The sequence below is a fragment of the Arthrobotrys flagrans genome (genome assembly GCF_004000055.1).
Source record: "Arthrobotrys flagrans strain CBS H-5679 chromosome Unknown unitig_1, whole genome shotgun sequence".
NCBI lineage: Eukaryota > Fungi > Ascomycota > Orbiliomycetes > Orbiliales > Orbiliaceae > Arthrobotrys > Arthrobotrys flagrans.
Genome location: NW_027137556.1, coordinates 1,291,738 through 1,303,868, shown reverse-complemented (window position 1 = coordinate 1,303,868; position 12,131 = coordinate 1,291,738). Strand labels below are relative to the sequence as shown.

The following is a 12,131-nucleotide window of genomic DNA, read 5'->3' as shown; positions in this document are numbered from 1 at the left end:
ATTGTTAATCTTGAACTGCTCTCACAAAGAAAAAAATTTTGAATTAAAAAAAAAAAGTCAAGAGATCTGACGAAACGTCAGCAAGGCGGAGAGTTCATGAGAAGAAATAAGGGGTTCTGCCCTGGAGCATACATAGCATGGGCATGTTTATCACTATCAGGGACAAAGTACCCCCAACCTTGTCGGATATGCAGGTACCGTTCACATTCCCGTATTGGACTTCGGTTAAATTCCACCCGGCAGGTTGTAATGCTTCCACAAGGGAAATCGAGTGAACGAGTGGGCCGCGATTAATATTAATCTCACCATAAAGGTAATCGGGAAATCCCCCCAAATCCGAAAAGACGAAGAGGAAAGAAAGAAATCATTGATCCCCACAGCTACATATCCGCTTCCTAACACGATTGTTTCGGGCACGAGTGTACTACATCTTTGTGCCCACAGTTTTAAGAGAAATTGCAAAGAATCGTTATTCACAACAGAATTGTAGAGTGGGAAAGGGAATCACATTGTTCGGCAATTTGAGAAGAAGCTTTGGCCATTCACAGGAACCGAGGAACCGAATCCTATAATATCACGGATCATAAATGTATAAGATCGCTGGTGGGAGAGGAAAAACGGCGACCGAGGTTCTGTTTGGCTATTCCTGAGAGGGGTTAATCTTCAAATGGAGAATAAGGAAAGTGGACGGATGAGAGAATTTGCGGCCTGGGAGTTTCCAGCACGAAGTATCAGGACCGAGAACACAAGAAAGAAATCATGTTCATCATGAAAATTCTGTTCTGGTGCCGGTAATTTGATCACAGGGGCGGTTGGATTTTTTTTATTCGAGACATTTAACAGGCGGTACCAGTTCCATGGGAAGTGCCTTTTAGTGCAAGCTAGAGGAAGAACAACAATCGACTGAGGCGGCACAACATTTCGGTAAATTCGTCAGCCGAAGGCGGGTGAAATATATTTTCTCCTTGAGGATGTCAAACACCAATGACGACGATAGCGGAGTTAAATTCCGATTACCTACATATATGTATACGCATCATTGCCCAAGTTGTGCATACACGAAAATGAAGGTTGGGATTCAGATGCACGGCGGGAACTTCCGCAACTCGATTAGAGCGGCTGAGTCTCTTTAGCCGGCTCATTCCACGGAATTGTTTTGCTGTGAATACATTTGGTTAGAGGATAGGTATTGGGTTCGCTAGTCTGAACATTTGTGCGCACATTTAGCGGGTGTGGGGTTGAAAGACCTGGGTTGCGGCGAACCTAGGCATTAGCTGAAGGTTTTCCATTCGGCCTTCTGGAAAAATGGAAAATTCTGGACTTTCTGTCAAATTCCGGCATCACCGCGAAACACTGAAGGAATGATCTTGTCGTTACGGAGTAATGGGTCTGAGCATCCCGGGACGTAGTTTCCTGCTGGGGAAAGTAATAAATATCAAGACGGCTGACAGTTTTGTTCGATATTAAGACTTTAGAGAAGCATTATGCGCTTGGTCCTCTCCCGGATCGAGGGCCGAAATGAAAGATCTCTCATCCGATCCTCGAGAAAAGGTGCTTCTAGTAAATAAGGTGCGGCAAAGAAACCAGAGTCGAGGAGGGGTAACAAGCTTGCAAGCAGCGGATACGCAAACCTCGAGTCTTTCTCTACCATGTAGAGAGATGATCGACACGTCTAAGCTGGGGAAGTAAGTAGTTTCCCCTATACGGCTGTGACGCAAGTACAAAGCGGATAACATAGATAATAAGCAGATCAACTGCTAGTATAGTCAATAGGAATTGTGAAAATCTGCGGGTATTTAGTATCTGCTAAATCCATGGAAATATCAGGATACAACACCTAGTGATTCTAATATTGCTAATCAATCCTATTGATGTGAGGTTAAGTATCTCCACGTGATTCATAACGGGACCTAGAGAAGAGCTGCTGTTGGACCGAGTTAGACACTGCGTTTCAGAAAGTGTCTTGGGCAAACCTGGCTGAAGAGTGAACAGACCGCTCCTGCGACAAATCGTCGACTTGTCTTGGGTCTCGTCTATCGCTACATGCATAGTTATGGCTGGGGGAGTCATAGAACATCTCGTTTGAGGTCGTGCGCTGTAGGATGAGGCTGCCCACAAGCTAAGTTATCGCTCATGGGCTAAATGATCGAGGGTCCGTAGAAAAAGGAGAACGGCATATCTCCTGCTTGTCAAACCGCAACTTGTCGGGATCCCTGGACCCTGTTCCTGGGAGTGGGTTGATGATGGCCTAAACTCACACTTGACATATCGTCTCGAGGTGTGGAGGGTATTGCGATATTGGGAAGTGTCCTGAAGAAAAAGGAAAACTTTGAAGGAAGATGTTATCGACAAAAATTTCTGGGCTCTTCATCTCGTCCCTTCTCTAGCTTAAGCCATCGCTTCAGCAATGTGACCGACGCTTCCTTTTTCCGGACTCAGATTGTGCTTATGAGGGGAGATGGGGCGCCCCTATTCCTTCTCGAGCATAGCCAATATCCCTCTTCCCAATGGTTGAATGGTACCAAAGCACCGGATCTGCGAGGCCTGGCTGTTGTAGTGTCCGCAAGTGATGCAAAAGATGCACCAATGGAATGGGCTGTTATAACCGTGACCGTGACTCCGGGACGGGAAGAGGGGAACGACAGTTTAATATGATGAAAACCCTTCAACCTTTGCTTTTCCGTTTCGCTTTCAAACGAGTCCATATTATCATGCTTGCTTGTCATGTCGCAGGAGATGTCATTTTCTGATTACCCTGACTATCTGTTCCTCAATGTGACTAAGCCGTACCGAAATATCTGCAGGTGCCGTTTGGGGCCTTTGAACGTTCAAGATAATGGCTCACATTTATCTGAGCGAGAATGAAATCAAATTGCCTTCCACTGGAAGCCCAATTGCCTGCTAGGCCCTTTGAGGACCCCTGTATAGAAATTTTCTCTTCCCGATAATAGACCAGGAGGATTTTATTCACAAGGAAGCCCCTAACTCGATCAACTTGATAGTCCCTTTTTTGCCAAGCTTAGATGCATCAAATAGGGAACGACAGAAATTTTTAGAGGAAGCCGTGGATAGTGGCGACCCGTTTTTTTTGTGGCCCACTTCCCAAGCACAAAAGTGGAGACCGATGGGGCCACTGGAACCTTGCACCAGCTCTGCAGCAAGCCTTCGTCGCCTGCCAAGTTGCGCCCATACTTACGTTTAAGTGTTTGCTTGGGCCGTCAAAATGACCTCTTGTTTGTTCGGGTTTGATTGAGCGTCCCGCTCGTTCTAACGATCTAGATCTAGAAGGGTTTGATAGATCTGTTAGTTAGGATTAGAGGTTCGATGAATTGACTTGGTAGTTAACAATGTTACAATTCATTGATTGATGGTATAAGCCTACGAAGGCCGAGGCCCCGCTCGATATGCTTTGCACAAGCATTAGCTGTTGGGAACCTGGGTATTCAAGCTGGTCAGTTAGCGGCCGTGGCACCCAGTAAGTGTAAGCCATGTAACCGAGCCATTCGGGCGCCCTGGAACGAACTGTCTGATCCCTTCAAATTGAACATGCCAGCCAGCAGATGTACTGCATATGAAGAGGAGCTGGACTCACTGCCACCACCGGGATCGTGCCCAGGAGCCGGTGCGACGGCTAGATCGGTACTAAACTGAATACAGACCAGAACAAAAGGAGGCTGCTTTGCTTGGGGCCTCGCTATCGATTGCACAGGCGGGCTAACGAACAAAAAAGCTCTCGAGCCCTCAATTTTCGGTTCCTTCCCTTTGGTTCTACATCCACTTCTTCTGCGACCTGGTGAGTGGGCCGAAATTTGTTTCTTCATTTGTTTATTTTGGGTTCGGGTCACTCTCTTCTCCCCTTTGTCAATTTTTTATTCTTCAGGGCAGGCGATTGCAATCGCATATCCTTTTCGACTTTGGGCAACAATTGAATCAATCTTGAAACGAATTCATCGCTGGCAACCAGAAGAGCTGTATAGGAACGGCCCAACAAACCGAGGCGCAGACGACAATATATCTTGTGACCTTCGACGTGCATCTTGGCCCCAACGAGTGTCGAAGGCATCATTAAAGTGGGTTCTATACTCGCCCACATCAACATCCAACATTCTTGTAAATCGCGGCGGATCCAAACAGTCTTTCAGCAACATTTCCGTAGTGTCCCGATATCCTGCCTACCTCGTTAGCCCGGCCAAAGTACTTCAAGGTGTACGTTTTGTATTCGGGTAAGTTCCATCGGTCAGATGATTTTTTTGGATTCATCTGGTGCCGATTTGGGAATTGCATATGCTGTTTCTCCTGTCGGCTTCTCCTTTTATACATCTTTCTTCGATGCATGCCACCTGTGGGTGTTGCTTTTGCAGGTTAGAAAATTTTGGTCGCCTGTATTGCTTCTTTGTGGCCAATTGGCTGGCTGTTTCGAATTTGAGACTGCAGCAGACACTGGTATCAGACATTTCCCTAGCCTCGAATTCATTCTTGAGGCATAGATACCATGAAGCTATCGATGCAGCTTTGAAGCCGTCATTTCTAGGCGTTGGCAGCTGCCGTTTATGACTGCGCTTTTAGCTGCGTGGTTGTGGAGCAGAGCAGAGCAGAGTGGAGTGGAGTGGAGTGTAGTGTGGTGTATGGGTGGGTGGGTGGATGGATGGATGGTTGAATGTTGGACGACAACAGGTCAACGCTTCTTTTCCCTTCACCGCCATAATCTCGAGCCGCTACGCATATACCTCCTGCTTGACTGACATATCCCATCCATCCTCCCTCCTATCCTCATATCCACCATCCCCATTCCAAACTCCTTTCCAAACTCCTTTCCAAACTCCCCGTCTCCCTTCACCTTCATCTTCAATCAATTGTTAGCCGTAAGCTACCCCTTTCTTGGTTTGCAATTCCTGTCTGCCTCTTTATTATGCAAGCTTGTCGACGTCGACGGGTCTCGGTCGATCCTGATATCAAACATTCAAGGCGTTATCGAACCCCGAACCTGGTTCTTTTTCAGACAGCCTAGTTTGATCGAAGACTCAGTTTCTCCAAACTCCACTGAACCATCCGAGCCATTTCGGGTTTAAGACGGTTCGCACATTTATTCTTTACCCTTGCTAGCTCGTCGAGGTCTGTGCGACGTCGACAAAGCTGAATCCCCTTTCACCGGCTTAGAGGAATCCATAATATAAACTCTTCGTTAGACGGTTACAACTTTTGTATACCATCTTAACGACGTCAGCCCTCTAGGCAGGCAGAAGAGATGGACCTTTCCCCTTGAGTCTTAATATCGTTCTTTCCGAAATTTCAAATCCAGGGTTCTCCTGTTGTACGATTCAGTTATACTTACGAGATCTTTATCTAGCTGCAGCGCTAAGCCTTTGCAACAGGAACAAACAGAAACCCCCCCGGTTGGATTCGTGATTCAAGCCAGGCATCCAAGTCTGCTTAGGCGAGGGACCACCACCACGCGACCCGGTTTCTACTTTCCTAACTGGAAAGTTGGGCGATTGCTCGATATCAGATCACCTTCCTCTCGCTTTGACGCCCCATCTTGGAACAACCGTGAAATAGATACAAAAGGTTAAGGCATCGAACGACATCTTTAGACTCAATATATCATTTTCGAAGATCCGGATTTTGTAGACAACACGACGTCTGTCAACGAAAAGCGAGTCCAGGAACGACAGCCGAATTGGGATTTTACAATTGGCCAAACCGAGCCGATATTCAAGAAGTCTGTCAACCGAGGACCACAGCTCTAAAATTCAACTTGAAAAATGGGTCTCTTTAGCAAAAGGAGCAGTTCGAAATCGAACTCCCTCTCCTCGCCTGATGTTAACAGAAAAGGCTCTTCTACATCCGTTAATTCTTCTGTCAAATCTCCAACAACACCTGGGTCGAAAATAGGATTTGCCAATGGGAATGGTGCCTTGGATACGATCCCAGCATCTATGACACTGCCTTCACCACCAAACCCTCACGGAGACCCAGTAGCCTACCTGCGAAGTCTCTACGCTGTTCGAGACCGAACGAAGTGCGTTATGGACGCAGCCATCAAACAACAATTGACAAATTTCACCTTCGATAAGACGAAGTGGGAAGAGACAGTCAGCTACGTGGTATCAATTATCAAGGTACGCAATTTCTTAGACTCTGTTAATGATGCAAAATTTCAAGTGAACATATACTCGTCATTACGTGCAACCCCGAAGAAATTGGCATTCGTTTGTGCCTTTGACCTTCGTAGAATTGAATGTTGACATTTTGGTGGATGAGTAGAGAGACTATGCACCAGACTATCACACTATTCCGCCGCATGGGCGATGGCAACATTTTGAAGTCGGCGGGAGGAAACGCGTCGACTTGTTAATTACGACATTCGGGCCGGATGTGGATGCTATTGAAAAAACAAAGCGTCTGATAGACTTATTCTTGATTTCAGTATTGCTCGACGCTGGTGCCGGGACTAAATGGGCCTACAAGTCAAAAGACAATGGAAGATTCTATCGGAGAAGTGAAGGATTAGCCGTTGCTAGCATGGACATGTTTAAGGACGGTTTATTCTCAAGCGACCCACATAATCCATACAGAGTAGACGGGTCGGCACTGAAGCTTCTAATGCCGGATTCACTGGCAAGGGGGTTGCAAATAACTGCAACAAACCCAATTGATGGCCTTCATGGAAGAGCAGGATTGCTAAGAAAGTTAGGCCAAGCTTTGGATAACAAAGAGTACTTTGGACCAGATAACAGACCTGGGAACATGCTTGGTAAGGATACTAGTCTTGAGTAGATTGATGTAACGGATAGACTAACAACACTTGACTTAGACTACCTTTTGAACCACTCGACAACTAAGGATGTTGACGGGAAACCTTATGTTTTGGTGCCCACGCTCTGGACAGTGCTCTGCGAAGGCCTCACTCCAATTTGGCCACAGTCTCGAACACAGCTCGACGGTTGTTCGCTCGGCGACGCCTGGCAATGCAGCACAATGCCTCCTGGGCAATATTGGGAACGAATAGTTCCTTTCCACAAAATCACCCAATGGCTGACTTACTCCCTCATGGTTCCAATGTCTAAGCTGATGGGTATCCAGTGGGTCGGCGAACATCTTCTTACGGGACTTCCAGAGTATAGGAATGGCGGCTTGTTCATTGATACTGGTCTCCTTACGTTGAAACCGCAGCATATGAAGCGTGGTCTTGACGCCTATCACGCCAATAGCAAAAAGGAAGGACAGCCTAGCGTGGAAGTCGTTCCCATGTTTTCAGCTGAGGACGATGTCATCGTTGAATGGAGGGCTCTCACGGTTCAGTTGCTTGACAAGCTGCTGCCGGACGTCAACGAGATGCTAGGATTGCAAGGACATGAAGCTTTGACCCTGGCACAGATGCTCGAAGGAGGAACTTGGAAGGTGAGATCCCGAGCCGAAACATTTTACTCTAGCACAAAGCCGTCTAACTGTGATGTTAATAGGGAGGACGAGAGCTTGCGGAAGTCTCCCGGCCGAATACTAGGGAGCCACCAATAATGATACTATCCGACGGTACAGTCTTCTAATACAGACTTCTTATTACATAGGCTATTGTAATACCTCATCTCGACTCTTTTTCTTACTATGGTGTTTAATCTACTCTTCCTTTCTTTCCTTGATACTGCACAAACTACCTGGGCGAGAACCCGGAGTTCTGTTTTTCCAGCGTTACGGCTTTCGATTCATGGCTTGCCTCTCAGTTTCTCTGAGGCAATTTTTTTTACGTCACTTTCTATTCATGCAAAGATCCATTATATTTACGAGCGAGAGGGATTTCTGGAGAGATGTTGATTGTATTTTACAGCGCTTGCTCCTGTTTCTTTTTCTTCCTACTCTTTTTTTATCCTTTCTAGTTTTATTCTTTTATTTTCTTATGTCGGTATCGGTACATTTGTCTCATCTCTGCTTTTATGGGAAAGGAGCAAGGAGCAAAGCCTTTGTTTTCTAAAAAGATTGCATGGCGGACTAGAAAAAACAAAAATAGTTTCAACAAATACAAGCCGGATGGGATGGAATTGTTCAAAAGTTAATGCGTGGGAGATCTGGAGGCAAAATTTTGTGCTTAATGGGATGGCATTCCTTTCGAACTACGTATACCGCTACAAAATATAACAAATCAATGGGAAGGCCTTAAGGAATACATTTACCATACCAAGCCCCCCAAGCAATTCTGAATCGGACGAGAACTCAGTCGTTAAATTAGTGCCTGAGCGATTGCAATATCGGTTGCAGACTGATTTGATACTGCGCAGACGATATCGTGATTTGCTGGATATTATATTGCGGTTCGTGGCATGATCCTGTAGAGATCCAGCGATTTAAATTATCCATTATTACCAACATTCCATACCAAATCATATCATTCAAGCAAGAACTGAATCCTTTCGGGTACCCCGATAATATAATATAATTTACTTCGAACGAGAGACACCCGAATCCGCCTCTCCGGTGAGAACGAACTATGGTTGGTTGGGCATCGCGTTCAAGTGACACCCCCACCAGCCGGCCGGCCTGTCGTCCAAGCATATTCCCCGAACGATGCATGACAGCTGCGCGTTATGAATTTGAGATGCGGGGAATCCTTGCCTTCTGTGCAGGTTTGGAACGAAGAAGCTAGGACAATAGTGCATACATTTTGTGACTAAGGCCGAATCGGGCGGTCATTCGCACTGGATCCGGTTCTTCTTTTACCCCGGATTTCTTGTGGATGTCACCGCATGATGGCTCGAGCTAGTTGGTTTATGTGGTTTGCCATCGCGAAGAGAGAAAAATTTTCATACCCCCTTGAATTTCAGCTGTGGAAATGTTTTGCTTGGGCATTGTTAGCATGCTACTCTAGCGTTATTTTTTCGGGCCTTGGTAGTAGTCTTAGACTATCTCTGGTCGAGGATTTGCGTGGAAGTTCGGCGATTTGAAATTTGGCGCGCGAACGGAGTTGAATTTTTTCTTCCTGTGCCAACTTAGTAATCCAAAGACTCACTTGTGGTACAACTAGAGCTCAGTCTCCATACCATCTACGTTTCTTTTTTTCGAAGAAGGCCGTTTCTAAAGGAAAGCGATATCGATATCTTTATGATAATTTAATACTGCAGTGGTGTTTTCGATTTGGTCAAGGTAACAAACGACGTCATATTAGCCCCTTCAAGTCGCAATTGGTTTCGAATTTCGGAAAAGAAAATTAGGAATCATGCTGATTGCCAGGAACAGATTTCATCGTCGACCACAAGCATTCTTGGGGACCTTTTTTTCCTCCGTAGGCATAATTGCTTCGATTAAAATACATAGTTTACGGAGTACTCTTATCGACAGAACCACGTGGGATTTGCGAACTCGATCAAATATAGAATTGTTTTGTGATTCTTCAGACAGAGCCTCGGGCGTCATCACCAAAGTCTCAACACCAGGGATTAATTCGACTCGTTGAACCAGCGAAGGAACGTCTCGACGTAACCGATTCCGTCTCGGGGGTCTCTAAATACCCTCGGAGGACGTACTATAGTCGGCACGATGTTCATGCCAAATAACCATTTCGACGCACCTCCGGCCGGGGACGGTTACACAGCGGCAACATATCCTCCCTCGCAAAGCATTTCATTAAGCATCGAAGCAATCAGCGGGATTACAGGGTAGGAAAACACAAATAGCGAATCATCACCCAGCCTATAATATTATATTCCTCTGCCGCGAAAATATAAAACCCTGGGTTGTAACATAACATCTCCGGCCGGGATTAATACGTGGATTTGGAATTGTCATTTCTTTCGGGGGATCTCTGTTGGCTGACGGGAGGGATTCGATTGTGGTGCGGAATAGATCGGTATCGATTGCCTGTTGGCTTGTGGTTTTTACACCGCAGATTGTCGAGAATGTGAGTTTGGAATAGACTCCCAGGATGCTACTTCATTGCTTTTTGCGCGACATGTACGCGCAATATTTCTTGCGGAACATCTTTATTGACAAAGTTTATGCGCATAGTTCAAGCGAGGTTCAGCAGAAGGTCTATCGTTAACATTTTTGATACTATGGCTTCTTGGAGATATCTTCAACGTCCTCGGTGGGATAATGCAGGGTGTTATACCAACCATGGTATAGAATCATTCCCCGTTGTACACCAACTTAATCGTAGAATGTGCTAACTGAGCGACCCCTAGCTTATCTTGGCGATATACTACACATTTGCCGATATAGTTCTTCTAATTCAATGCCTCTACTACCGTGCCTACGCCCGACAACCTCAGGCAGAATCACTCGTCGCCAACGGGTATCATCACGAACCCTCTCGTCCTGGTACAGCAGCTTCAGAGCATGGCCCAACAGAAGAATCACCTCTTCTTTCTCGTACGATATCCGATTTCTGCGTCGAAGAACGTCGCGGCAGTCTCTCCATCCTAGCGGACCATGCCTACCACTTGTCGCCCGCAAACCCTTTGCACAGCCTTCCTCCATCCCGTCCGGAGAGTATACATAAGAATTATACCAATGGCGAGTATCCGGTTGGCAGTAGCTCTACCCAAGATCTTGATGGCACGGGGAATGCCCGTGAAGAAACCCGGAACGGTAATAAATTTTGGAAGTCAATTCTTCGCGACGCTATCGCCATCTCGCTCGTTATCCTCGCCGGAATAGCTGGGTACTACCTCACCCCTATGAAGGGAGATACGAAGGATCCACATATCCCCGAGCATAAACCTCTCGAGTTCTCCTTCTACGGACAGATTTTCGGATATCTCTGCGCAGTACTTTATCTCGGTTCTCGAATTCCCCAGATCATTCTAAACTACCGGCGAAGGTCGTGCGAAGGTGTTGCATTTTTGTTCTTCCTGTTCGCATGTTTGGGGAATGTGACGTATGTGATCAGTATTTTGGCCTACAAGCCTGGAAGGGTGGAAGACGGAGAAGGATATTGGAGGTATATTGCCGTGAATGCGAGTTGGCTTTTGGGAAGTCTGGGGACTTTGGGTTTGGATTTTGTGGTAAGTTGATATGGTACTTTTTTCCCGCGGCTAGGGCTAACAGCTATGGCGTAGATTTTCGTACAGTTCTTCATATACCGAGTCGATGAGTATGGCGATGATAGTGCCATCATGTCCGATTCTGACGATGAGAGAGCTCTTGGTGACGACGAAGCAACTATTCGACCTTCATCGTAAGGGGAAATGTACTAACGACGGACTCCTAGGGTGATGGTAGTGACGACTAGACTGTAGAAACTTCAGGATTCTCCACTGAAAATATTATAGCCTTGATAACGAATTGAATGGGCAAGGTGCCTAGACTAGGAAAAGCTTCAAAATGGGTTCGGGCGGCATCTTTGTGTATTATATTCTTGTTTATCGATTGTACACGGCATTGTTATCGGTTTATTGGCTTTTCGGATACGCACTCTGGGCGGCGGACTGTATACTAAATGATGCTTATTCAAATACATTACAAGTAAAGCTAGCTTTCGATTTAGTAGCTCAGCTAGGGGTTCACATTTCGATCCCAGCACTACGTAGAATAGCCTCGCTCGGATTTGGTCTGGTAGCTTGAATTTTGGCCATGGATCAGCAGACAGCAACAACAACGCGAATTAGCGTTGGATTTTTAATAGAAACAAATAGGACTCTCTGCGTAGGCCAAAGCAGCCCCAAGTCCTTCCACTTTACCATCTCCCGAACGATTCCTTTTTTTTCCTTCAAAAAGTGTATTGGGGCGATTTCCTTTTCTCGCCCTTTTCCTGAAATTTTCCTTTCTGCTATCGCTTTTTTCCGCGTTAACGCAACCTCGCTTGTCGAAGAACCTCGTAGAATCTATTCGAATATCTGTGCCGATTCGGAGTTCCCTGCGCCCCTTCTCAAGAAAAAAATAAGTAAATAAACAAAAGTTGAAAGTCGTCTTCGATTTGTTTTACGATATCGCTTCTCTGAAAGGTCGGGATAGTCGGGTCCAAGAGCCTGTTTTATCAGTCGTGTCCATGTGTATAATTATAACCTCAGGAAGGGCGAGTTGTCCATCCGGATATTTGAGAAAAGGTGCGTCGGCGATGTAAGGGGATATGCAAGAAGGACGGGCTTGGGGGAATGTCGGGGCGGTTTGGAGATGTAGGAGAGCTCTTGGGATAGCGGTGT

General features: G+C 46.1%; 2 protein-coding genes across 2 annotated transcripts; both read left to right on the top strand.

The window, feature by feature from the left end:
* Nucleotides 1-5,762: 5,762 nt before the first annotated feature.
* Nucleotides 5,763-7,547, top strand: DFL_008383 (uncharacterized protein; the record flags this gene model as incomplete). The annotated part of the gene is made up of 4 exons (XM_067638107.1): nucleotides 5,763-6,119; nucleotides 6,265-6,754; nucleotides 6,815-7,401; nucleotides 7,464-7,547. 4 exons carry the CDS (start codon nucleotides 5,763-5,765, stop codon nucleotides 7,545-7,547), a joined length of 1,518 nt encoding a protein of 505 aa, XP_067486030.1.
* A 1,981-nt stretch (nucleotides 7,548-9,528) lies between these two features.
* DFL_008382 (uncharacterized protein) lies at nucleotides 9,529-11,171 on the top strand (the record flags this gene model as incomplete). Its single annotated transcript, XM_067638106.1, has 5 exons — nucleotides 9,529-9,647; nucleotides 9,835-9,889; nucleotides 9,997-10,107; nucleotides 10,173-10,994; nucleotides 11,049-11,171. The coding sequence occupies 5 exons, from the start codon at nucleotides 9,529-9,531 to the stop codon at nucleotides 11,169-11,171; spliced, it is 1,230 nt and encodes a 409-aa protein (XP_067486029.1).
* Nucleotides 11,172-12,131: the final 960 nt, after the last annotated feature.